At 45.7% G+C, this 25873-nt stretch overlaps 1 protein-coding gene across 3 annotated transcripts in view; it reads right to left on the bottom strand.

The window, feature by feature from the left end:
• LOC102741653 (serine/threonine-protein phosphatase 4 regulatory subunit 1-like) overlaps positions 1-25873 on the bottom strand; it is an 81647-nt gene that overhangs the window by 2445 nt on the left and 53329 nt on the right. The window contains exons 7-19 of one of the 3 annotated variants that reach the window (XM_081832527.1): positions 19748-19855; positions 18636-18701; positions 16006-16164; positions 15257-15441; positions 13703-14163; positions 11446-11639; positions 8705-8800; positions 7646-7831; positions 7225-7386; positions 6205-6305; positions 3888-4008; positions 2958-3092; positions 343-484 (exon numbers count right to left, since the gene is read on the bottom strand). In XM_081832527.1, coding sequence (XP_081688653.1) covers positions 343-484; positions 2958-3092; positions 3888-4008; positions 6205-6305; positions 7225-7386; positions 7646-7831; positions 8705-8800; positions 11446-11639; positions 13703-14163; positions 15257-15441; positions 16006-16164; positions 18636-18701; positions 19748-19855 — 2116 coding nt within the window. Of the gene's footprint in view, positions 1-342; positions 485-2957; positions 3093-3887; positions 4009-6204; positions 6306-7224; positions 7387-7645; positions 7832-8704; positions 8801-11445; positions 11640-13702; positions 14164-15256; positions 15442-16005; positions 16165-18635; positions 18702-19747; positions 19856-25873 lie in introns of those variants that run through there. The other 2 variants (XM_081832530.1, XM_081832528.1) reach the window with 2 other exon arrangements.

The following is a 25873-nucleotide window of genomic DNA, read 5'->3' as shown; positions in this document are numbered from 1 at the left end:
ATGCTGCGTCACGTCCTATTCAGGACGTAGTAATAGGCTGCAAACCTCACCGTAATGAAGGCTTACGTTGGCTGCCTTTCATAATGTCTGTGTCGTAACTCAACGTTTACAAAAGTTTCCCCCATTTCTAGAAGACTGTGAAGTTCTGCATTTTACCATGAAGCTCATTAAATGTGAAAACTAAACCACCATTTTATAAATAACAAAATATTCTGCATAAAAGTTAATACATCAATTTATATAATGTCTGAAGTATGCGATCAGACAAGTTTCTAAAGAGGAAGACTAGTTGCTGCTTGGTGAACTTTAAACTGTGTAAGTTCGGAAAAACGGTCCACATACCCTTTTCCAACAGCGTCTGACGCAGAGCTTTGGCCAGCAGAACCCTCACATTTGGCACAGGATCTGAGGCAAGGCTTAAAAGGCTGGGGAGCAAGTGTTCAACAAACTGGTCCACAGGGATGCACTCCTCGTTCACCACCGCCTGCCACAAGAGAAAGCCACAGCCAAAGAATTGATACTTTTCCACAGTGGTCAGCAGGTTTCTTCTAAAAACACCCTTCCACAATTCCAAAGAAGTAATTTCGGGGTCTGCTGGTCTGAGGTGTGTGTGTGTGTGTGTGTGTGTGTGTGTGAATCTTAAAATCTCAACCACTGAATTTGGTTAGAAACACAGTTAACAATTTCTAAGTCCTCACCAAGGACTGGGTTATAGGTGGTATAAAATTTGGTGAAGAAAATAAAGGATTCTGAGTCAGACAGGCCTAGCTTCAAACCTAACTTGGACACTTACTAGCTTCATGGCCTGGAGTGAGTGGCTTCACCTTTCTGGGCCTTGGTTTCCCCACCTGTAAAATGGGGAAGTAGGGGTGGGGGGGGGAATGGCAGATCATTTTTGCAAAGAATCTAGCAAAGCGCCCACCAATGAAGGCTGAGGGCCCTCCCCTCTGTTACTCACCAGAATTCGGGTTCTGAGGGCTGGCGCCAGGCCTGTCTAGTGCCAGCCAGCCCCAGACTCCCATGCAGGCCCGGCCCCCTGTGTGAACACCTGACAAATGCTGCCTCGGCAGGCACACTGCCACTCCGCTGACAGAGGCCTACAGCTCCCGGCCAGCCATGGAAGCCAGAGTGAGCCCAGTTTTACAGGGGAGGAAACTGTGGTCTGGTGTGGGGCCACCGCAGGTCTCCTAGTCAATGAGCACCAGCGACTGGGGTGGGGTGGGGAGTCCAAACCAGGCGTGTGGATTCTAAATCCTGCACACCTTCCCGCGACAGGGTGACAAGAGCTGCAGGTGTCCACTAAGTGTTTCCCAGGTGCTGGGCACATGCGAGGCCAGGCAGAGGCAGCAGCTCGTCCCCCTCTGCAGCGTGGGCCCTCATCAGCCCCCAGGTCAGGCTCGCTCCCCCGAGCAGCATTGAAATAACCATCAAGTGACCCCCCCTTCCTTTTGTCTGTCTTGTCGTGGGTTTTCTAAATCTTATTAATAATTCGTGAAAGCGCATACACACTGATTTTTCCTGAAGAAAATTAGTGGGTGTTTTTTTCCTTTTGTCTCATCATGGATTTTCTAAATCTCAGATCAAGAATTAAAAGACAAAAGCAAAGATATCTCATTTAGGGGCGCCTGGGTGGCTCAGTCACTAAGCGTCTGCCTTTGGCTCAGGTCATGATCCCAGGGTCCTGGGATCGAGCCCCGCATTGGGCTCTCTGCGCTGCAGGAAGCCTGCTTCTCCCTCTCCCACTCGTTTGTGTTCCCTCTCTCGCTGTGTCTCTGTCAAATAAATAAATAAAACCTTAAAAAAAAAAAAAGATAACTCATTTACCAAGACTGATATGGACTTATGGACTGAGCCCAATCCCTCATTTACAGGATTGGCTTCTTCCTCACAGAAGTCTGTGGCGTCAGGCCTGTGGTTGTGAATCTGGCACTTTACTCAGCCACCCACTGCCCTTTTCAAAGCAGACCACGAAAGTACCCTGTGATGCCCCGCCAGCCCAACAGGGGGCCCTGGTGAGTCCTTTGGTGGGGGAACTGGGTATGAGGATCAGCCAGAGTCCAATTACAGCTTTACTGTAATATTGACAAAGCTGGGTGACAGGTTCATGGAGAGTCCATACTATTCCCTCCGCCTTTGTACATGCTTGAAAATGTGCAAGGGGAAAGGCTAAAACTTTTTAAATAACACGTTAGCAGGAAAAAAAAAAAATCACGGTGTTAACACTTCCTGTGTGCTCTTGATCAAGTTACTTAACCTCTCTGGGCTTCAGCTGCTTCACCTTAAACAACTGGTCTGAAAGTACATGGGTGTGACATGCTTGATACACGGCCGATCTTAACCGCCGAGGATCAGATGTATGTATGATGAGCTACCTGGCATACAGAGGCGTCCAAGAAATGGCAGCCATCAGCCCCAGCCAATCTGACCCGCACCATTTCCAGGACACTAAGTAGAGAGGGTGACCAGAGATGCTGGACAGCTGACATGAACTTCACTTCAGAGGGATTCAACAGTCTCTGCCCTAACCTACTGCTCTGTTCTTCACCCCACCTTCCCTGCCAGGCAGCTGGCTGAGGGCAGGGACAGGGATGACCACAGCCCTGGACTGGGCACGGCAGAAGCAGGACTCTGGGCCTCGCCCTCACCTCACCAGATGGAAGGTGCTGGGGGAGCAGGAGTTTGTTCACTCTCTGTCTGCAGCTTCTAGAACACGCCCGGCACACAGGAGACATTCAGTCAACATCTACAGGCCGAATGCACAGATGGGTGGGGTAACCCTGGGCCAATCATTCTGCCTGACTGGGCCGATCACAATCTCCTGTGAGATAAAGGGGTTCGGTCCACTGATCCCCAAATTCCCAGCTGGTATTTCAGGGCTGGGATTCTGTGTCTGGTGCATCTGATATCAGTCCACAGCAACATAAGCCCAGGGGAGATTCCCCCCAGGCCGTGCTAACCTGACAAATGAAAGCGAAAGCTTGCCTTCCAACCCACTTAGCGCAGTGCCGGAACCTTACGATGAGCTCACTGATGAAATTTAACCCCAGTGCGCGCTCACTGTGGGAGTAGAACTTCTGCAGAATGGCCACCACCTGTGAAAAATATCAGAGGTGCACATTTAAAATGCTGCCATCTGTTTGAATTATGAATCCTACTCAAACAGAAACCAGACATTTTTATGCACCTTTAAAATGAATCTATAAGCAAGGGAGAGAGTCATTTTTGTCACGGTCATCATTAGAACACAGAGGAAAAAAGATGTTCAAATATATGACAATGCACATACACACACTCACCCACGTGAAACCCTTCATAAAAATGAAATTTAAAAAGGGACCGGCATTAGAAAAGAACATTCTTAATCTTAAGATTCCAAATTTTAGAAAATGGTCCCTTGCATAATAACTAAATCATTACCTTTCAGAACATGTCATTTTTATAAAATTGTAATAGCATGAGAGTACCTTAGTGAATCAGTATTTTCAAGTGACAATCCCCCCCCCCAGTATTCAACTGGTATGAGCCCACATAAAACAGGATCAGCTCTTCTACACTGGAGCTCTTGCTCACTACTTTTCTACAAAACCATGCTGCCGAGTAAACCCAATCTGTGTTTAAAAGGAACACTAAGTCATGGTTTGAAGGGTTTCTTACATAAAATGACTTATCTACAATTTCTATCACTGAAGTGTACAACTTAAGAAAAAAACCATGTTATGTATTGATAAAACTGTAATACACTTCCCTAATTTCAAAATTTAAAAGCTGGTTTCATAGGTATACTGAAAAATCAAGAGCAAAAAACAGAGGAGTTAAAATGGAAGGAACATAAATATTCCTATTTCCAAAAAGCACAAACAACAACAACAAAAGCCATGACTCCTTACTAGTTTGAAGGAGATCCACCGAACTTCAGAAACTTTATCTGCACACAACTTTAAGGCAATATGCATTAAGTAATCATAAACATCATTGGGATTATAGAGTTCCAAAATGAGTATCAGCTGTCTGAAATTAAAAAAGAAAGAAAGAAAGAAAATTATTTGGGGGGACAAAAAAAAACACCTTACTAATTTCTCTTTACTCTCACTTCATCTTACAGACAAAAATAGCTAGGCTGGGAGATTAAGGCAAATGAAGACCGAGGAGGCTTTCCATCAGTGAAATGCCAAAAGCAGAAAGCTGAGTGAAATACCACGCAAAGAAAAAGTGGAAAAAAATAAATAAATCCTCATTCTTCATCTCACGCACTCAAATCAAACAAAAAGGAAATAAATTAAACTTTGTAAAACAGAGGCTGAGAAATTTATGAATAGGGATACTATTTCAATTTGAGGTTATCGGTTCGAGAGCACATAAAACTTTGCAAATCAGATAAGGTAAAAATAGCCAGGCCGCTGAAGTTCCCAGAGATGCCGGGGCGCAGGAAGGCTCAGGGACCTCGCGCCGCCCGGCCCCGGCCCCGGCCCCGGCCCCGGCCCCCAGGCGGCGGGCAGCGAGCGGCGGGCAGCGAGCGGCGGGCGGCGGGCGGCGGGCGGCCCTGCGCGGTCCGCTTGCAGAGAACCGCGCGCGCCAGCTCTTCGCTCCGAGGGAAAGCATGCGGGAGACGGCTGGCTGGAAAAACCTGCCACCAAAGCTTTCACTGTTTTCTAAATGGGGATGGAGAGAAGGGTATGAAAATAAATGGCATTACTTCCACGCTGGCAACGAAAGGAAATGAAAAAGAGATTGGAAGGAAGTTAGAATCAGAAACCAGGAGTGCCGGTGAATACTTTCATATCAAAAAGCAGTTTTCAGAAAAATGATACCAATATCATGGTCAGGGGGAGCACAGAATTCATATCAGTGGCTCTGGCTTCAATAACCACGGCCGAGATGGAAGATAGCCAGAGCTCGGAGATAAGGCTGTCGGCGGCGCGAGCCCTGCCGGCCCAGCCCCATCCCCGTGCCGGTCCCCCGGCCCCCGGCCCTCGGGAAGCGGGTCAGTCCGGCCCCGGTCTCTTGGTCGCGATCCTGGCCCCGGGAAAGCGGGTCAGTCGGGCCCCAGCCCCAGCCATGAGCCCGGGCCCCGGGCCCGTTCCGCGGTCCCGGCCCCCATTTCTGGCCCCATCCCCGGCCCCCACGCCGGCCCCCACGCCGGCCCCCACGCCGGCCCCGGGGAAGCAGGTCCGCCCGGCCCGAGACGGACCTGGCCGAGTTCCCTCTCACGGCCGCTAGAGGGCGCGATGCTTTCATGGAAAACGTGGGCCTGTTTTTCTCTCAGAATGTAAGCTGGGAACACGGCATAATGACTAAAACCTCAATCTCTCAAATTAAGCATAATGATTAAAGATCACAGCAAAGAGAAAATCTTTTAGTTTGCCCCTGGCATCGGCCAAATCATATCCTGAATAGCTGCAAAAGCCTGATGGATTTCTACAGCAAAGATAATGATTTGAGAGATTTCTAGTTGAGGGTAAGAAAAATGAAAACTAAAGCTGGGGAGATAAACCCCGGGCAGGGGCAAACTAACACCAGGCCGCCCACCGTCACCACCAAATGCACTCGGCACCGCGCAGAGCACGTCGCAAAGCACGTGGCACGCCTGGGGAAGGGGACTTTAGCTCTTTATTCAAAGCTTTAGCTCTTTTAGAACCGGGCACACCTTTAACATCTCTCCGGCCAGCACAAGCCAGGATTAAATAAGTCCTTCACGCACAAAATGACGTGCAGAAAGCAGCCACCTTGGGGGACGTTTTTATCTAATAATCGTCTCGTCTGGGTGAGACCTTTCCGTGTCTGTCTCTGTCGCGTCATTTTCTTTAGAAGCTGAAGTGCATACACCACGCTGTGCCCTGCAGAGAGGGCTACACTCAGAATGTTCAGAAAAGCTCTGGCAAAAACTCTTCCGATTAACAGGAAAATATTGAAGAGTGGGTGATTCATCTTTTATTTGGTTCGAATAAATTGCCTTATAGAACAGCAGAACACACTAATTCCACAGTGACTCGAGCCCTGTCTGCATCTGAAAATGAATGTCTCCCCGGAGACCGTGGTATTTGTAACTTAGAGCTTTGGAATTCACTTTATCCCTTAATAAAAACATAATCTCTTTATCCGAAAGAACACTATTACTGCTAGTTTAGAAATCAATTATAAGGTAGGAAAATTAAGAATTATTCCATCTAATTTGCCTTCTCATATCCCCAAACAGGTTTTACTTACTCTGCTAGTTCATATCGAAACCTCCAATTCCTGCTGTTATCGGTCACTACAAATTCTTGAAGCTGATAAAGATATTCTCTCCTCTTGTCTTCATGAAGCAACTATTTTTTAAAAATGTATACATAAATAAAAATAGAGAATCTCTCAAAATGACCCCAAATACACTGTCTGATCACACTTGAAGTTATACACTTGTTCCCGGCAAGAACTGGGCATTCCCCTAATGCCTTGAACTCCATCCATCACCCAGGGTGGCTGTGAATTAACATTGCTGGGAACAGACCTCACAGGGACCCCTGAATGCTTCCAACCTTTCCCCCGGTTAGTGTATGTGCTTGTGTGTTTCCACATGCCCCCAGCTCTTACTTCTCTCATCATTTCCTGCCTGCAAACAACACGTATGTGTGTGTGTTCCGAAGACAACGCCGCGGCTGCTTCCCGGGGAGCTGGCTCTGCTCGTGTATGCCGGCACCACGAGAGAAAAGCCAACCCAGTGCATCATGCAGCCCAGTCTGTCAAGGGCAGCTCGTGGTCATGTGGATGCAAGTAATTAGTTTCTCTAGGTCATTTTTAAAGTCTTATTTTTACACTCATCATTCCTTTAGGAAAAAAAATTAAAAAGGCAAGCAGGGAAGCAGCAATGTCTTGCAGAGAAAGCCCTTCATGCAGAACTGAGATTGGGTTTCGGCTGGGCTCTTCCCCTGGGTGACTCCGGGCACGTTGCGCACTACCCCCGGGGGTCCTGGGCTCCTTCTCCCTCACAGAGCATGCTAGGCTACGTGTCTGCCATCCTCCACAGAATTAGGGCTTCAAGGGACAGGGAGATTACGAGGAAAGATATAAAAATATTTACCCATCACTGAAAGAACACCCACTGTAAAGACTCTGGATGGTATAGTTCAACCGGAGAAACCCAGACTAGCTGCTTTCTGTTGTCCATGGACACTTTTCCACAGCCCGGCTTTAAGAATTGTTTTGAAGAGGGAAGGTTTGTTTTTTATATGTAATCCTTCTTCCTACCTTTAGAAAATCATACAGGTGTTTAAGAATTCCTATTCGTACTTCATCCAGGTCCTTTAAAAATCCATTGAAGACGGGCACCAGGTCAGCTGCTGTGAGCTGGTCCCCGAGAATCACGGCCAGCTCGTGGATGGAGAAGGCCAGGGTCCGACGCACCTTCCACTGGTGGTGCACAGGAGGCCAGACAAACCAAAGAAAGCAAGCACAAGGCCATGTTACCAAGAGTGTTAAGTGGCGCTTCTAGAATAAACCTGACACTGCCGGGCGCTGGCCGCCACGGTTCATTTCATCGGAGCCCCATCAATACGGCAAAGGCACCCGCAGCAAATACAGGCCAGTGAGCCCCGCCGCGCTCGCCTTTTCTTCCCCGGCAGAGGGGCCACCCCATTTCCATGGGTGCCTCTGAAAGGGCTCCTTTTACCTGCACGTCGGAAGCCAGCGTTTCGTATGTGTCTCTCAGGCAGTGCCAATTTTGCCTGCCCAGGGTGAGCGCCACCCCGGGGAGGCTGTAGGCGCAGTGTTTGGCTATGTCAATGTCGACAGTCTGGGCGCGAGCAGGGTCGGTCATCGACACATACTGATCGAGCAGGGGTTGAGGTATTACATCCTGGGAAACAGCAGAGAAAGGAAACCATCATGCTTGCAGGAAAGAAGGAGAATACTCGGGAAAAACAAGGGGTCTGGGACTTGGGGGTGAAAACAGCAAAGCAGAGATGTCAGGGGAAGAAGAGGCCTCTGAGAAGCTCGGGGCTCTGGACTGGCGGACTTCTTGGTCTGCAGGTGAAATTTTCAACTGGGACGGAATGATGCTAAAGCAAGGCCCACACTAATCTTTTCCCAATTCGTCTAACATTTGATATCCCAGAGAACAGTGTGGGCACCAAGGTTTGGTTAGCCTGATGCACACAGCTCTTGAAAATGGAAACACTCTTCCCTTGTAGCTGCCCAGCACCTAGAGCCCCGGCCCGGACACGCCGACTGTCACTAGCTTTTTCCAACTGACGGGACAGCGCCTTCCTATGACATCACTCACTTACCTTCTCTTCCGTCAGGACAAGGGGATATGATAATTTAAAACATTTAAGAGTTCTTACATAGCACAAGAGCCTAGCCACAAGACAGAACAAAGACAAACACAGGTCAATCAAAGAATCTGTCAAAACCTTTTCAGACAACAACAAAAAAAACCCTGAAATGACTTGTATAAATAGACACTAAATGCTAATGTACAGATGTCAGGTTTTTCCTCCTATTTGACTTGTTTTATTAAAATACTATTCTAGATTGTTCAAAAGAGACTTTAGTACTCCTTTAGAATTTGTTTTTTAATAAGTTAGAGAGGAAATTGTAGCAACACAAACGAGTGAAGCTATGTCATTAATATTGACGGAAGAAAAATATCTGGTTCCCATGGCCATTCTTAAATTTGACTCCCAGAAAAGGTGACGTTTTGAGCTGCTTTTCTTTTCAAGGAACAAACCTGTAATTTAGATTTATTCTCCTCAAGTGGGGCGGGGAGATGCCTCTGCTCCATCTCCAGCTGGTCAACGGCCCCACCGCAGGGTTTGCCAGGGTCCTGCAGAGTTGATTGGACACGTGAGCAACTTACCCCAAACAGAGAGCCATCCTACCACTCTCCCTTCAAAGAATCGTCTTTCGGTGCTGGAAATGACAAGTCAGGGGTCTCTCTCCAGATGTTAAAAAAGACATCTGCACAGGTATAGATGACATGGTCAGTGATTTTAAGGGCCAAGGCAAACAGATATCATGCATTTTCATCTCAAGACTGCTTGAGGCCCTTAAAGAAGACAGGCTGGATGTCCATGAGGAGCGACCACTTGAGTCTGCACTGACCATTCTTTAAGTCCCAGCGTCCCAGGGTGGTTAACCAACCCCCTTTTAAGAGTCACACGATTAAGACAGAGATCACCCCAGACGGCAGGGCGAGCAAGCACGTCCAGTATTTCTTCGGAGCTGGAGATGTGCAGCAATGTGGACCCGTCAGGGCGGATGGACAGGCAAGGAGAAGACCTGTCTAATTTGGGGGAAGGCGTGGCCGATAAAGGAGTATTTACCTGGAAAACTATCCTCGATTTTCACATGTACAAACACTTCTAATGTTTGCTGATGAACCTTTACAGTAGGTTAACAATTAAAATGAGCACGAACACTCAACAGTGACATATTGGTCTCTGATCATTGATTACATTAGCGGAGATGGACCTGACCTTCTCCTCCACCCGTCACATGGGCTCCCACGTGCACTTGAAATGTCATACTGTCTACCAGCTTAATGGATCCTGACAAATCAGCTCAATATATGATCCAGGAAAGTCGATTAATACACCGATAGATGCTTCGTTTGCTCGGAGGCACACTACCACGGCCTTCAATTCCCAAGATTTTCACTGAAATATAGTGCTTATTTTAATAGAGGACAGGATAAAACAAATATTTTGGCATGATAACCTAAGACCTCAATTTCTCCAAGTTCATAAATTCATATATATTAATGTGTAATAAATCATTATTCTTCTTTCGGGAGTTAACCTGGTTCCAAAATCTTCAGTGCAGTTGGCATGAACAGCACTTACTCCAGGAGCCACGTTAATGGTTAAGTACACTACCACAGGCCAAAGCCACCTCCAAAGGCATTGTGAGGTCATCCCCCCCAGAGAACCACCGGGCAGCCAAAAGACACAGGTGAGAAGCAACACACCTCCCCTCCCCGCCCTGCACAGGGCATCGCGCAACTCAGATGATGCACTAAGAAGGCAGGATAGAAGCAGGGAGCAGGGTCAACGTCAAGGAGCCGAGTTAACCAGCCCCCTGGCCTCAGCCGCTCTTCTGTCGTCTCTACGAGACAACACCATCCTCATCATTTAAGCTCTCGGAGTTTTTTGGTCCCTTTTCCTTCTTTTGCAACTGGATGCATCCTGACTGATCCCAGTGGAACCTAAGAATCAAGCTGCAAATTCAAGAGCCCTGACATCCCACAACATAAACCAAAGGTCTGCTTGCACCAGCCCTTCAAAATCCTTCATGCAACAGAGCCAACTTGGAGGAATCTGTTCGTTTCCCTTTCTCTCACTTCTGCACGTGACAAAGAAGCCCCAGTCCGATCAGGTCTCCGCCACAGTAGACGTGGCCACGCCTTTCTACCTAACATGTGATTTCCACATTCCAGGCAGCACGGGTAACAACAACCATTTTCTTGCCTATTTCTGAAAACAAACCAGCAAAATAGGATATCCCCTCATTTCTTACTAATCGAAGACAACTGTCAGCAACTCCTAAACACTTTATATTCAGGCTTTTAAGTGGGTCTTTTGTTTTGTTTTATTGGAACAGGCCTAGAGGGGAAGGGAGGTGGTAAGTTCATTTGGTTGCTAAGATAGAATTATCCACTGCGTGGATGGTGGAGCAATTGGTACTCTGGCCTTCAAGACCACGGGCTGGAAGAGATGATCCATCATGGCACAGGAAGTGAGGAGATGCCAACATGCCCAGGACTTTATGATCTTGGACCCCACCCTGATTTTAATTCTCTAGCCTCGCCCCCACCTGGGAAGGACCCCAGCTCAAAGTGGTCAGAGCAAGTCACTAGGAGTGAGGAAGGCATCAGAGCCTCCCAACCCCTCGCGAGCTGGAAAGCTAGGGAGACTTCAAGTGCGAGAGAGTTGTGGGCCCCTCCTCTCCCTGGATGTGTCTCACGGGGGCTAGTTCCAGGTTGCAGGATAGAAGCCACTGAGCCGCTGGCTTTTCCAAGTCTCTCCTCCAAGAACAGCAGGCCAGTATCACTACTGGGGTGACCACGTGCCCAAAGAGCGTCTCCAGAGCGAGGGCCTGACACGGTGGTCCGCCTGCTGAGGCCGAGGCCGGCTTTCAGTTCTAGGAGCCGCGGAACCCACCTTGTGCTATTATGACTAAAAGCTGTAAAACAGCAGTGAAATCGGGCACTTAGATGGTTAATCCCCACAAAGAACTGAGTCTCGACATCTTTGGAGAAGAGGGAAGGTACTCGTTGGTCTCTCCTCTCCTTAGGAGAGTCAGGGTTATCAATCACCTGATTGATTGGTTGTCTAGTTATCCAAAACATGACCTTAAGAATAAAATTAAATTTGCCATTTATCATCTCTGCCAGGATATATTAATAAAAGAAAATGCAGCTTTGTGATTTCTGTCACATCGTCTGGGCAGAGGGAGAGGGCAAACACTTACTGTGCTTTGTAATATCCTGGGCTCGGAGAGCTCCTTCTGCGATGATGAAGCCGACAGAGCCGTCTGATTGTCCGAGGCAGGGCTGGGGTCGAAAATGGACCCCTCATGCCGACCTTCCATCGGCTGGTGCTCAGGCTCATTCACAGAGTCAAGCTGTGCGGCTCTCAGAGCAGCTGATAAGACCTGGACCTGAGCTGCAGGAAGAGAAGTTCCAAGAATTTTAATAACTTTATTTGATTTGTAGGGATTCACTTGAGAAGGATCTTCACAACAAGACAGTCTGGATGCAGGCGCACCACACACGTGCGCACCTTCCACACATCTGTCCCTGCAGTAAGCATGCTCTGGAGTCCCAGAATGAGCTCTTGGGGAGGTGGTGATATTTAGGGCCATTAACTTTAACTATTCCAACTAAACGCCAGCCATGCACAGAGCATCAAATCTGAACTCGAAACGCCTCAATGAAGACAATTAGAGTTTGCTTCCATCATCTCTCACAGAAAGACAACACACTGTTCCTGAAGGCCAGTGTCTGGGAGGTCCACCTACTCGGTGAGGGGGTCCTGCTCCCCCATGTATAAAGGAGGATTGCTGCCTTCTCCGCACCTCCTGCCCAATGCACAGAAATCGATCCATCTCCGTACACACAGATGAGTACAGATCTTGCTCACCAAGCCCCAAGGACTATTCATTTGTCCACAGCATGACTGCTTGAGACCCTCCTAACAGCAGAAATGACATATTTCACACACCTTTCTATAAAAACAATCTGATGTGCGTGTCCCCAACCTCCAAACACACACACATACACACAATAGTTCCTACATCCTGTTTTCTACGAGGTAAATTCAATAGACCTTAAGATTCATTAAAATGTTTAGAGCTCATAGCTGGCTCCCCACTCGGCCCAGGACAAGGTCCCACCTCCTTAGTGTAACCCATCAGGCCCTTCGCAATGGCCCAAGTCATGTTTCCAGCTGCAGCCAGTCCACAAGTCCCCAGTGTGTCGTTTATTTCTGAAACTTTCGGGGTCACGGATCCCTCTGAGCTCTGATGAAAGCTATGAAAATGAGGCACACACGTATGCGCAAAATTTTACAAACGATTTCAAGGGACTGGAAAGAACCTCTGACACATCCCTCCCCACTTCTCTGCATGGTGGGTTCCGAGCTGTCGTCTTTTGGGGCCCACGTGAAATGCCGCTCCCTCTGCAAGGTCTTCTCCCAGACATTTCCTCTGGCCCCAGGCGTCCTGCCCTGTGCCGCCACAGCACGTCCCGCCGCCTCCCGGCCCGGCCCCAGCCACACCCTGTACCAATGGTGGCTTACGGAGCCCCCTCCACGAGACCGTGTGCCCGTCACTGCTGCCCCAGCACCCAGCCCAGGGCCCACCACTGAGATGAATGCTGCTTTAGAAATGCGGTTTCCAAAACCAGAAACCAAAACCTTTGTCTATAGCTATTAGAAGTGATATGTTACATGTGCTCATTCCTTTGGCAAACATTGACTTATTTTCCTTTATAAATTTAAAGAGAAAGAATAATCACAGGGCTAACTGGATTTTCACATTTCCTTTCCCGAAAGCTTCACAAATCTTTGCCCAGCAACAGCAGCAAGTGTTGTTTTTCCCAATCTCCCCAACCCAAGGAAGAATACAAATATAGCACTGTTTAGAGCAAGAAGAGGCATGATAATGGATATGGATCGCAAGGCCCGGCTCCCAGATCAGACGCTCAGTGGGAGCACTAGTCGTAACATGAAAAACACCCCAAAGAAGAAGTTGTACTTTCCCTTGCTGTACAAAGACAAAAACCTTAAAGTTTGGCTAAGGGCCGAGTTAATAAGCTCCAAAAGGAGCACCATCCTTAGCTGTTAATAACGAGAAAAAGCACTATAACGTGGAAAATGATGTAACAGCATCCAAGCAGCTAATAAAATTTCCACTGTTATAGATATGCCCACAAACTCTGCCTTTCTATTAGGGCTGCCTTCAGCCTTGCATAACTGCAAAACAAGGAGGCAGAACCCTTTCGGGGCCCTGCACAGAGGTCCCCAGGGCTCTGGCAGTGCTGAGGCTGAGACCCTCTCCTGGCCATCTGTGCACGGTGGACATGAAGTGAGCGCGGGTGCACACGCGTGCGCGCGCGCACACACACACACACACACACACACACACAGGCGCAGCGACACACAGGCCTGGCTAACGCCCAACCCAGAGACACCCTGTTTTCTCTTTAATCACAACGGACAACGTTTACCTTGAACATCCGGATCATTCATCAGATGCTCCTGCAGACTATCGAGGACTTTCTGAATCTCGCTCCGGGCCACACAACTGTGGTGCACGGTCTCGGGCCTGCTGCAGCCCTTTTCCTGGGGCCCAGCCTCACTCAGAAATAGCTCTAGGTCCTTGCTTATGTCAGGGAGAGGAGTTCGCCAATAAATGAAATTACTGAATACATCCTCAGGACTCTCTGGGCAGGTACAGTAGCCCGGTCCAGGGTGGCAGTGGATGGGGAGGTTGTCCCCATCAGGGAGCTTCAGGGAGGCACCGGCCTCCGGGGAAAGCCTGGCTGACTCAGCTCCAGTCAAGGCAGAATCTTCCACTGAGTTTGCCATGAGGCCACCAGAGGAGCTACTGCTGTGCAGGAGATCGCTGGTTCCTGTTGATGCGCCCTCCGTGGGCAGGTCCGGCTCCGTGTGTACCAGCTTCGTGGAACTAGGGGAAGATTGAGGGGAGTACTTTTAGCGCCATGTAATGGACTGGAAGTAAAATGGGAAAACGTGAGCTCCACGTCCTCCCAAGCCCGGTCCTCCTCTCTACCTGGCCGCCCGACCTCCTGTGTCTCCCAGGGACAGAAGCTCATAAGCTCACAAGAGCTTAAAAGGTCCAATCATCCCCCTCTGCCCACCTGGGAGTATTATGTGTGCTGAAAATGTCTCGCACAGTTCAGCCGATCCCTCCATTCTATTCAAGTGGTGGATGAGCCCTGGCTTCTGCTGACACGCCCTCAGTGGGCAGACTGCACGCACTCACTGCTCGCCAGTACCTCCACCAGGGGGCAGCCACCGGGGCACAAAAGCCCCCGAAACCACTGGGTGAGTCCTGAGCAGGAAGGTGCTGCACACAGGCCGGACACAGAGCAGGAGCTCAGTGAATTTTGACGGAGACAGATGGAGGGAAGGATGCACCAGTGGTAAAAAGGATATGTACTCTCTGAGATGTAAAGTATCACTCTCCTGCTCCCGTGTGATGCTAGCAGGGGAGAGACGCTTACCAACGACCTCGAATGGTCTGGTTGGTGTGTACCCATCGGCCTCCGAGGAAAGATGAGAAACTCCAAGATCAATCACTAGAACTTACTAGAAAGGCAGGATGGCGTCCACTAATGGTGGGTCAGGACTGTCACCTGTACGTGCAGGTAACATCCTATATTTATGGGCATGTAACACTGCATGGTACAAACAGACATTTGGGAGACCTCACATCTTCCCTATGTAAATTATCCAAAGAACTTCATTAATCAAAAAGTAAGAGAAAATTTTCTTTATAGGTTATTTAATCACTACTCTCAATGAATATTTTATCTAAATTTAGGAGACACAGTAGCTTCATTATTTATAACCCAGTAGTCATGTTTCAAAATCATTATTGCAATTACTTTTGCTTCTTTACATAATTAAAGCTCTAATATCCCATCTTGCCCAGAAGGTCACTGTTACTAAAACTCTAGACAAGATAATTGCTAAAATTTTAGGTAGACACTTCAGGTGAAGCGCGGGCCCTGGTAATTATCCTGCTTGGAGCTCACCAGGCCGAGGAAGTGTTACCACAACTGCCCGCACTGGGTGACCCGGAGGCGAGAGCAGAGTCCAAATCCTGAGCTGGTGGTCGGATGCTCAGGGTGCCGTCTTCTCGAATATAGAGGCCGGCCCTGGAGGGGTTCGCAAAGGTGGAAATGAAGGGGCCCAGGGACTGGAAGGCAGCCTGGCGCACCTGCAAACAGAGAGCACAGCGCGGTGAATGTGGCGTCGGCCAGGTGTGACCCAGGCCGGGCAGCTGGCCGACCACCAGGCTGGTCGCTGTCCGCCGAATTAGGTCCAAGCAGATTTACTGCTTCCTAAGGCGTTCTCCAAATTCCAAATCGACTCTTTTCAACAGAAATAAGGAGAACTTTAGTACCATCACGCAGTTTTTATTCTTCTAGAATTTTAATTCCACATCAAGCAAGTCCAGACTTCATAAAGCACCTGACCAGACCGTATGAATCATGACAGGCGTGTTTGTGAGAGTAACAGCAAAGGTCACTCTCCACTGAGTGTTTCCCTTCTCACTCCTCAGCCCTATGATGTCCGGTCACTACAAATGTTAGGGCGTGTGCCCCCTTCTTCACAGGCACCCAAGCTTTGGAGATTTCGAGTGCTCCAATCCCCACGAGGTCTAAGTAAGCCAATCAGGAACCGAAAAGACAAAATACATAGTCACAAGTCCAGAGGCCAAGATGAGGCCAGTCAGCGAGCCGCGGCTGGTGGCCCATGCGGCTGAGCTGCCCGCACTTACCCATCGGCAGGGGTCGCTGATGAGCTTGATGAAGAGGGGTGACAGCTGGGCTCTGCGGACCTCGGGGGACGCGCTGTAGGACACCGCCATGAAGCACTCTGCGCAGGCTTTTCGCATCCCCCAAACATTATCTGAGCAGAGCTCAAAAAATTTTGGGATCTACCAAAGCAAATAAAACCATGCTACTCAAACTTGGCTACCCTGAGGAAGGGCAGAACCTTTTTTAATGATGTAATTAAGGCACAGCCATAAATTAACGACCAAGAAGAGGGAAATATATACTAGTCTAAAAGGAATCATTTGAGACAAAGAGAAATTATGGTAAGAAAAATAAAGAAACATTTCCTTTACCTCTTAATTCTAGTAAATGACTTGGTTAAAAGGCAGAATGACTAATATTCACATAGCTATGTGAATTATATAGAGAAAAATTGTGAAATGACCTTGAAATTGAGTGCATATCCCAACTAGCTCACCCCTCCAGGTATTACGATCTTTAACTAGGGTCTTTTAGTGATAGAAGGTATATTGTTAAAAACCGATAGTAATGCAAATAATTCCTGTTCACAGAAATGCAAATTGTGTCCAGTGGAATGCACCTGATTATCACCCTGGATGCTGAGCAATTTTGAATCCCCTTGCAAGGTCACTTCAGTATCCTCTGGTCTGACCATACATGTGTGGTACTTTGAGTTCTCCATTAAGCCAGGTATTGTACCTTACTGTTTCCCTCGTGAATAAATGACTTAAATAAAATCTTTGGCATGTTCGCTTTCCATCTGTATGAAGGTCATGATCACATCGTCTTTTAAAATTTATCCTTTAATGGGGCGCCTGGGTGCCTCAGTCGGTTAAACATCTGACTCTTGGGGTGCCTGGGTGGCTCAGTCGTTAAGCGTCTGCCTTCGGCTCAGGTCATGATCCCAGGGTTCTGGGATCGAGCCCCACATCAGGCTCCCTGCTCGGCGGGAAGCCTGCTTCTCCCTCTCCCACTCCCCCTGCTTGTGTTCCCTCTCTCGCTATGTCTCTCTCTGTCAAATAAATAAATAAAATCTTTAAAAAAAAAAAAATCTGACTCTTGATTTCGGCTCAGGTCATGATCTTAGGGTCATGAGATCGAGTCGGGCATCAGGCTCTGCACTGGGCATGGAGCCTGCTTAAGATTCTCTCTCTCCCTCTCCCTCTGCCCACTCCCCCTGCTCCTGTGCTCTTTCTCTAAAAAATATTAATAAATAAAATTTATCCTTTAAAAATGAGGCTCTGTTTTTTATATCCTAATGTAAAATAATCAGCCAAAATGCCCCACAAATGGGAATATATGATCATGGAAATATCCGCCCACAGGAAGGTTAGTATGTTGGTCACTGCTGTTCTTCATTCAGATACATTAAGTAGAAGACAACAGTTGCTGTACATTCAGAACGACAGCCCACTAAAAATTATTTTGGGGTCAGAACTATGCTGACATGGCTTGCACTTGAAATAAAATAAAATGAGCTTCTGAACTTAAATTTAAAAATCAATTTAAAGAGTATACTTTTTTGAGGTTAAATTCTAACCACACAGGTTAGATATCCTGTCCAATAAAAATCCTGTCCAGTAAAAGTCAAATAAAAATACAGGTTGGATATCCTGTCAAATAAAAGTGGCAAGCACTTATTTAGCATAGTTCTGCGTAGGCACCAGGGAAACAGAGCTGAACATGATAGGGTGAAGATCCCACATCAGCAAAACTATAATGAGGTGTGATAAGAGACACGCATGTACTCTGAGCAAAATGTTATGGGGATGCTGAAAAGGGAGAAATTAATTCTCTCTGGCACAGTGGGTAGGTGAGTCTAGACAAGGAGAGGACTTGACAGAGGCATATGCACATTCAAGCTGGGTTTGAAGTGTGAGTTGGGTCCCACCAGGTGGGGAAGACACTGGAAAGAGAGGGGCAGTAATGAGCAGAGGTGTGGAAGGGGGAAAAGCAGAAAGCCTCAAGGGAGCTGAAAAGCCACCCACTGGCTAGTGAAGTGGTTCTCTGCCCTGCTGTGCATCAGAATCACGAGGGGATTTATCAGAAATGCAGACCCCTGGGCCTTACCTGCCTCCCCGCCTCCCTGCCCATCCCATGAGTCAGATGCATAGCCAAAGGTGAGACCTGCCCAGGCCGGGACAGTGTTCAGACTTGAGGAAGGCAGCTGGAGGTGAGGCAGGAAAGGCACTGATGAGGGGACCCAAAAGGCCAAAGAGTCTGGATTTTAACCTGTAACCTAGAAAAATCCCACTGGTCTTGAAGCCCAGGAGTGAGATGGTAGAACAGTGTTCTAGAAAGAGCAGTGGAAAAGAGACAGATAGAGTGGCTTAGACAGTGAGAAGAGACCAGGGAAAGCGACCAGTGAGGAGGTAGCAGCAAAAGCCCACAGGAAAGTGGGCTGGGGTGACATCCACGCCGTTCCATGGACCAGCTGCCTACCGCTTATGAAAAAACGTTGGCTTCGGAAGTCTAGAAATTTGGAACTGATGAATGCAAAATTGAGCTGTCATTCCAAAGTAACAGATTCATAAATACAAAACTTCACAACCAATTCTAAAAGTACCCTAAGAAATGCACTAGCAATTACGACTGGCAAAACTTCACATACCAAAAATTTCTCAGTGGCTTCTTGTCCAACGGCGTGACAAATATCACCAAAATTTGTAGCACACACCTTAAAAAGGCAAAAGGCATACCTGTTATTGTCTGCTTTTTTTTTTTTAAGATTTTATTTATTTATTTGACAGAGAGAGACACAGCAAGAGAGAGGGAACACAATCGAGGGGAGTGGGAGAGGGAGAAGCAGGCTTCCCGCGGAGCAGGGAGCCCGATGCGGGGCTCGATCCCAGGACCCTGGGATCATGACCTGAGCTGAAGGCAGTCGCTTAACTAACTGAGCCACCCAGGCGCCCCTGTATGCTTCTTTTTTGTCTTCCCAAATTGTGACAGCCAACAAGCAGAAGCCTCGGGGGCAATGACTCCTCTAGCCAGGCACCTAACAAGCACTTACCGAGCCCACCACCCACACAGCCTAGCCCGGTGCCTCCAGCGCACTGGAAACAGAAGATTTACAACACAGTACCAAATCCTAGCACTTTCTGGCTCCTAATTGATCTCCATACATAATGCATTTGGTTAGCAATAAAGCGAAAGAGACCCTTACTATTCTCTGCATGGTAAATGAGACCTATCTTCTTGCCGATGCGTCATGAGGAGAGACCAGAGGGAAGAGGGCCGGTTACACAGCAAGGAGGAGGAGGAGGACAAGGAGGCTGTTGAGGGAGGTGTGGCAATGGCCTTTGAAAGGAAGAATCTGGTAACCAAGTGAACAAGCGACTGAAAGGGAAGGGGAAGGCAGGGGTTGGCGTTGGAAGGTATGGCAAAGGTAAGAGGTTCTGAGCAAAGCAGGCCAGATCATGAAAGGCCGTGCATGTCAGGGCAAGGGCATCTAACTGCAAGCAGCAAGGTCCCAGAGCTGGTCCTTCTGTGTCTAAGAGCAACGGGCTTACTCTCACAGGATCTCGTCCTCAGGTCCCTATGCACGCCCTAGTTTCTGTAAAAATGGGCAACGCTGCTCACACATTTTCCTCACACAGGTCACAGGGGTCACATTTCTCTTCCAGCCTGCATCTACTGAAGAAGTCAGGACACTTCCAAGGAATCGATTTTGAATTTTCTAACTTTTTGAATTTGTTAAGTTTTGAAACTGTATGTCCCAACCTTCCGGACTTGAAAGAACTTCCCATCACCACACAATTCGCAGAATCGAGGCAGCAGCAGGCTCTCAACTGTGCTCTTGCTCAGCATGGAAGCCAGTTTGCAGATTATCTATAAATGAGAGAAAAATCAGAGTCACTTGAAATACCAAAGCACATGTATCGCACCACGTATCACTAATTAAATTCCAAAAGCTGATATTCAAAATATTGCCAAAATACCCAGGAAGTAAACACAGAACACCTTCTTTTGAGTTTTGTCAAGTGATGCGATCAATAGAAGGCCAAATTTTCCTCAAGGTTTACTCAGATAAGAGTCTGTCTGAAGCTCAAGAGTTGCCATTTGCCAGGTACCCAGCATATGTCTGAAACATCAATGAATACTTTTTGTGTTCTAACTCATTTTACTTCCCCCAAACCCTATGACCTGGGTATTATTTATCCTTACTTTTGCAGATAGGGACACTAACACTCAAAGAGGTTAAATGATATGACCAAAAACCCAGCAGTGCTGAGGCGGGACACACAACTGGTCAGAGAGTAAAAGCAACCCAGGAATTGCACTACTGGGTATTTACCCCCAAATTACAAAAACACTAATTCAAATGGATACATGTACCCCTATGTTTATTGCAGCATTATTTACAACAGCCAAAGTATGGAAGCAGCTCAAGTGTCCATTGACAGACGACTGTATACAGAAGATGTGGGTGTATGCGTGTGTGTGTGTGTGTGTGTACATATATGTATATATATGTGATGGAATATTACTCAGCCATAAAAAAGATGAAATCTTGCCATTTGCAATGACATGGATGGAGCTAGAGGGTATAATGCTAAGCAAAGTAAGTCCATTAGAGAAAAACAAATACCATATGATTTCACTCATATGTGGAATTTAAGAAACAAAACAAAAGAGCAAAGTAAAAAAAAGAGAGAGAGGCAAAACCAAGAAAGAGACTCTTAACTATAGAGAACAAATTGATGGTCACCAGAGGGGAGGAAGGTGGGGGGATGGGGAAATAGGTGATGGGGATGAAGGAGTACACTTGTCATGATGAACACTGGGTGTTGTATGGAAGTGCTGAATCACTGGGTTGTATACCTGAAACTAACATTACACTGTATGTTAACTATACTGCAATTAAAATAAAATAAATAAAATAAAAAGAAAATGACTGGTAGGCACTGGAGAGTGACCAGGTGCTGGTGGAAACTGAAGGAAAGCAGATCCTTGAGAGAAGGAGCCATGCTGGGTAAAATGTGCATTGCTCCTGCTTTTCTGCCCAAGCACATCCCCTGTTCTGCATGGCTATGCAGTGTAGCTAGACCTCAAGCAAAAGTTATAGCTTTACTGGCTTGAAAAGTAAGAGAACAAAGAGTGAGGTTGCCAAAGCAGCCAAAAAATGAGGGTAGAAATCCTGGGAAGGAAGGAAGGAAGCAAGCAAGCAAGCTAAAAAAGGGAGAGCCCCCAAATCTGTGATCAAATACTACTCTAATCCTTGGCTGAACTCGGAGCGGTGCATACACAGAGGAGATGGTAAGGTTCACAGGAAAAAGCCAAATGCTTGAAAGCAGAAGGAACTGAGTGGTTTCAGCTGCTGACTATTACAGAGGAAAGAGAATCTGAACTCTTTGCTAGAACAAAGTCAACACTCTTCAGAAGAAAGTAACTGAATCCAGAGTTTCTACAATGTTTCATCAGGAAGCTAATAAGAGGCAATAAAAAATTCATAGACATTACACTTATCATGATGAACACTGAGTAACGTATAGAATTGCTGATGTATAGAATTGCTGAATCACTACACTGTTCACCTGAAATTAATATAACTCTGTATGTTAATTACAGTGGAATTAAAATTAAAAACTTAATATTGAAAAAAAAACAGGTATCTAGAAAAAAATCCATAGACATGAGAGGAAATAGGAAAATGTGACCCACAGCCTCAAGAAAAATATGTCAGTAGAAACAAACTCATAGAAGATCCAGACGTTAGCATCAGCAGACTTTTAAAAGGCTTTAAAGCAGCTGTTATAAAGATGCTCAAAAAAAATATGAATTAGTCATACTGAATGAACAGATAGGAAATCTCATCAAAGAAATGGAAACTATAATAAAGAACCAACCAAGCCTGCTGGTAATAACCCTCCGGCACATAACAATTAGAGAATCTTGAAAAAAAATTAAAAACTACCGTTTGAGAGCCTGGAGAGCAACCAAAAGGCAGAAGCTGGAGGGGAGGTTATCCTTCAAAGATGAACTACAATGAGAAAGATCTGGAAGATAGATCCAAAATCTGTGTATTCAATTTGCTGAGATCTCTGGCTGACTGCTAAATTATACATGCATGGGGAAGATCCCAGGGGACCCAGCAAAGGAGCAGTGGCCGGAAACAAAGTAAAGTGAGCAGATATTTCAGCAGCTGCTCACCACCAAGGAGAGAGCAGGGAGGTGTAGACCAGACAAGACACATGCCTGCTACATCAAAAATCACTTTAGAGCACTTTATAAAATGAAATAGACATCTAGTACCGAAAAAAAAAAAAAAATCACTTTAGAGAAATAAAACAGAATCCAGAGTCTCTGCAGTGTATCACTTGTAATGTCTGGTGTTCAATTAAAAATAACTACCTATGTGTTGACAGGAAAAGGTGACCCATCATAAAGAAAAAAAGCACTCGACGGAAATCAACACCAAGATGTTCCAAATGTCACAACTCTTACACAAGGACTTTTAAAAAGCTACTATAAATATAACAAGGATTAAGAGGAAAATGTAAGCATAAAAAACATATGAAGAATCTCTATATCATAGAGATACAGAAACTATAAAACAGGTCAGAGTGGAAATTCTAGAGTTGAAAGATACAATAACTGAAATTAAAAACCTAATGGGTAGACCTACCAACAGGTCAGAGATGACAAGAGTCACTGAACTTAAAGACAGATCAATAAAAATGATCAAATCTGAACATCAGAGAGAAAAATGACTAAAACAACAAAAAGAACCTCAAAGACCTGTGGGGCAATAGGAAGCACCCCAACTTTGCGTAATCTGAGTCCCAGACAGAAAGGAGAAAGAGAATGGTGCAGAAAAAAAGTACTCAGAGGAACACTAGCCCAAAACTTCCCTAATCAGGAGAAGAGCATCAACACACAAATCCAAGGACTTCACAAAAGGCAAAGCAGGATAAGCATTCACTCTGCAAAGATAAAGAGAAAAATCTTAAGAGCAAGCAGAGAAAAGAAGGATGCTATAAATATAGTACAGTATGCATGACAGCTGACTTCTCCAGAAGACAACAGGATGAGATTTTAAAGCGATGCCAGAAAAAAACAAAAACAAACCAATCAACCCACAAGTCAATATCCAGTAAAACTATTAGCCAACAGTGAAGGCAAAATAAAGGCATTTCTGGATAAAAAGAGAAATCTCATTCTCAGCCAATCAAGCTCAAAAAAGGACTTAGGTTCTTTAGGCTGAAAGTATGATACCAGATGGAAACTCAGATCCAGGAAAGAAAGGAAGAGTACCAAAAATGGTAAAAATGTGAGTATAAAAGGCTATTTTTTCTCTTTTCTTAATTTCTTCAAAAGATATAATTGTTTAAATCAAAATTTATAATATTGTATTACCAGGTTCATAAGGGACATGTATGTCGTAATGTATATGAAAACAATAGCACAGAGGAGGAGAGGGAGTGAATGGAATGACATTGTTGCAGGGTGCTACAGTTTTTCAAAATCCTCACAGAGGAATTAAAATATAGTACTATAAAATTACTCAACTAGTCCAAAAGAAGGCAGGAAAGAACAGAGGAACAAAAACAGATGAGACAAATAGAAAAAAAAAAAACCAAAGTGGTAGAACTACCAAATATAATCAATAATTATATTAAACATAAACAGACTAAAGACTCCAATTAAAAAGCAAAAACTGACAGACTGGATATAAAAGCAAAGCCCACCTCCATGCTAATGAAAGCAGGAACACTTTAAACATAAAGATATTTGCAGATTACTGTCAGAGGTAATGTCATTCCCTAATAAAAGGGTCAATATAGCACAAAGATATAAACATAAAAGCTTTACATGCTTAAAAGGGAAAAGATGGACTTAAAAAGTTTTTCCTCCTTTATAATCTAGAAAAATATAAGCAAACTGAATTGAAGCAAATTGAAGTAAATAGCTTAAAAGGGAAAAGATGGACTTAAAAAGTTTTTCCTCCTTAATAATCTAGAAAAATATAAGCAAACTGAATTGAAGTAAATAGAAGGAAGTAAATAGAAAGTAGATATCAATGAAAAAGAAAATAATGAAATCAGCAAAACCAAAAATAGATTATTTGAAAATATCAATAAAATTGATAAAGCCCTAGCAAGACTGATGATCAAGAAAGAAAAAAAGGGGGGAGAAAACACAAATTACCAATATCATAAATGAAAGGGGAACATACTACAGATCTTACAGGCATGAAAGGGATAAGGATATATTTTTTTCAAGATTTTATATATTTATTTGAGAGAGAGAGAGCATGAGCATAAGCAGGGGTGGGGAGGGGCAGAGGCAAATCCCCACTGTGCAGGGAGCCAGATGCAGGGCTTGATCCCAGGACCCGGCGATCATGACCTGAGCCGAAGGCAGACGCTTACCTGACTGAGCCACCCAGCATCCCGAAAGGGATAAGGAAATATTGCAAGCAACATCAGTCCAATAAATTTAACAACTTAGATGAAATTAATAAATTCCCTAAAATGCACAACTTACCCACTGACACAGATGAAATAACAGATCTGAATATCCCCATATCTGAATTGGATTTGCTATCAAAAACCATCTCACAAAGAAAACCCTAGCACCAGAGGTTTTACTGGTGAATTCTAACAAATACTTAAGGGAAAAACAACACCAATTTTGAACAAAATCTTTCAGAAAATAGAAGAGCAGGGAATGTTTCCCAACTCATTTTTTGATGCCCAAATAACCCAGATTCTAAAACCTGACAAAAACTAATAGGAAAAGAAAATTGCCCACAATAGTCCTCTTGAATACAGATATGAAAATCAACAACACAATGTAAGCAAATAATGGAGAAGGGAGCAATCTTCATGGTGGAAGATCAACTTGAACCATCAATGGACACCATACTAGTAGGGGGAAGTCTGATGAAAAGCACACTCTGACTCCCCTTCTTATGTCCGGAGGAGAAAGTAGTACATAAAAACTGGGCAGACACCACCTCTATCTCCTAAGTCACCAGTTAATGACGGCCAAAGTCAGAACACACTGAAGTCTTGGGTCTCCCGCCGTGATACATGAGAACACGTTTCTTCACCTTTCTTGTCAGAAACGCAGAGCCTGAATCTAATCATGAGGAAACACTAGACAAACCCAAACCGGGAGACATTCTGCCCAAGAACTGGCCTGTGCTCTTCCAACACGTTAACGTTACAAAATTCAAAGCCTCAGGATCTGTTCCAGATACAAGGAGACCAAAGTGTTGTGACAATTCCGTGCACTGTGTGATCCTGGACTGGATCCCAGACAAATGACAACATCTGCATGTGAACTGTGGATGTGATATTAGCATCATATCAAAGTTAGACTTCCTGATTTTGATCGATGCGCTATGGTTGTTTAAGAGAGTGTTTCCTTGTTTTTAGGAAATACATACTGAAAAATGTGGGACGAAAAGGGCATAATGCCTCCAATTTCCTCTCAAATGGCTCAGAAAAATACTTAATCATACATGTATGTGTATCTGTGTGTGTGTAAGGACAGAGACTGTAATAAACTAGAGGAGAACCTGATAGAGGGTATACAAGAGTTCAAGAGTCCGTTCCTGAAAATTTTCTACAAGTTTAAAACTAAAACAAAATGAAAAATCACCCCCCAAAATTTTTAAAGAACTCTCCCACTCCCCCCACCAAAGAAAAAAAGATGGAAGGAGGAAGAAGGGGGAGGACTTCCTGTCTCTGCGGTCTGCTCTTCCCACTGTACACACGGCCTTAGCAGAAAAAGGTCCTGGGTTAGCAGCTCACCCACAACTACTTGGAATCTGCACACAGCAAACATGAGGGAAAAGCACACTGAGAGTGGCAGGAAGAGGGGTGGGGCCGAGGGGAG

This window comes from Leptonychotes weddellii, chromosome 10 (assembly GCF_054177405.1).
Source record: "Leptonychotes weddellii isolate Sample4059 chromosome 10, ASM5417740v2, whole genome shotgun sequence".
In the NCBI taxonomy this organism is placed as follows: domain Eukaryota; kingdom Metazoa; phylum Chordata; class Mammalia; order Carnivora; family Phocidae; genus Leptonychotes; species Leptonychotes weddellii.
This window is presented reverse-complemented; position numbering and strand designations above follow the sequence as displayed.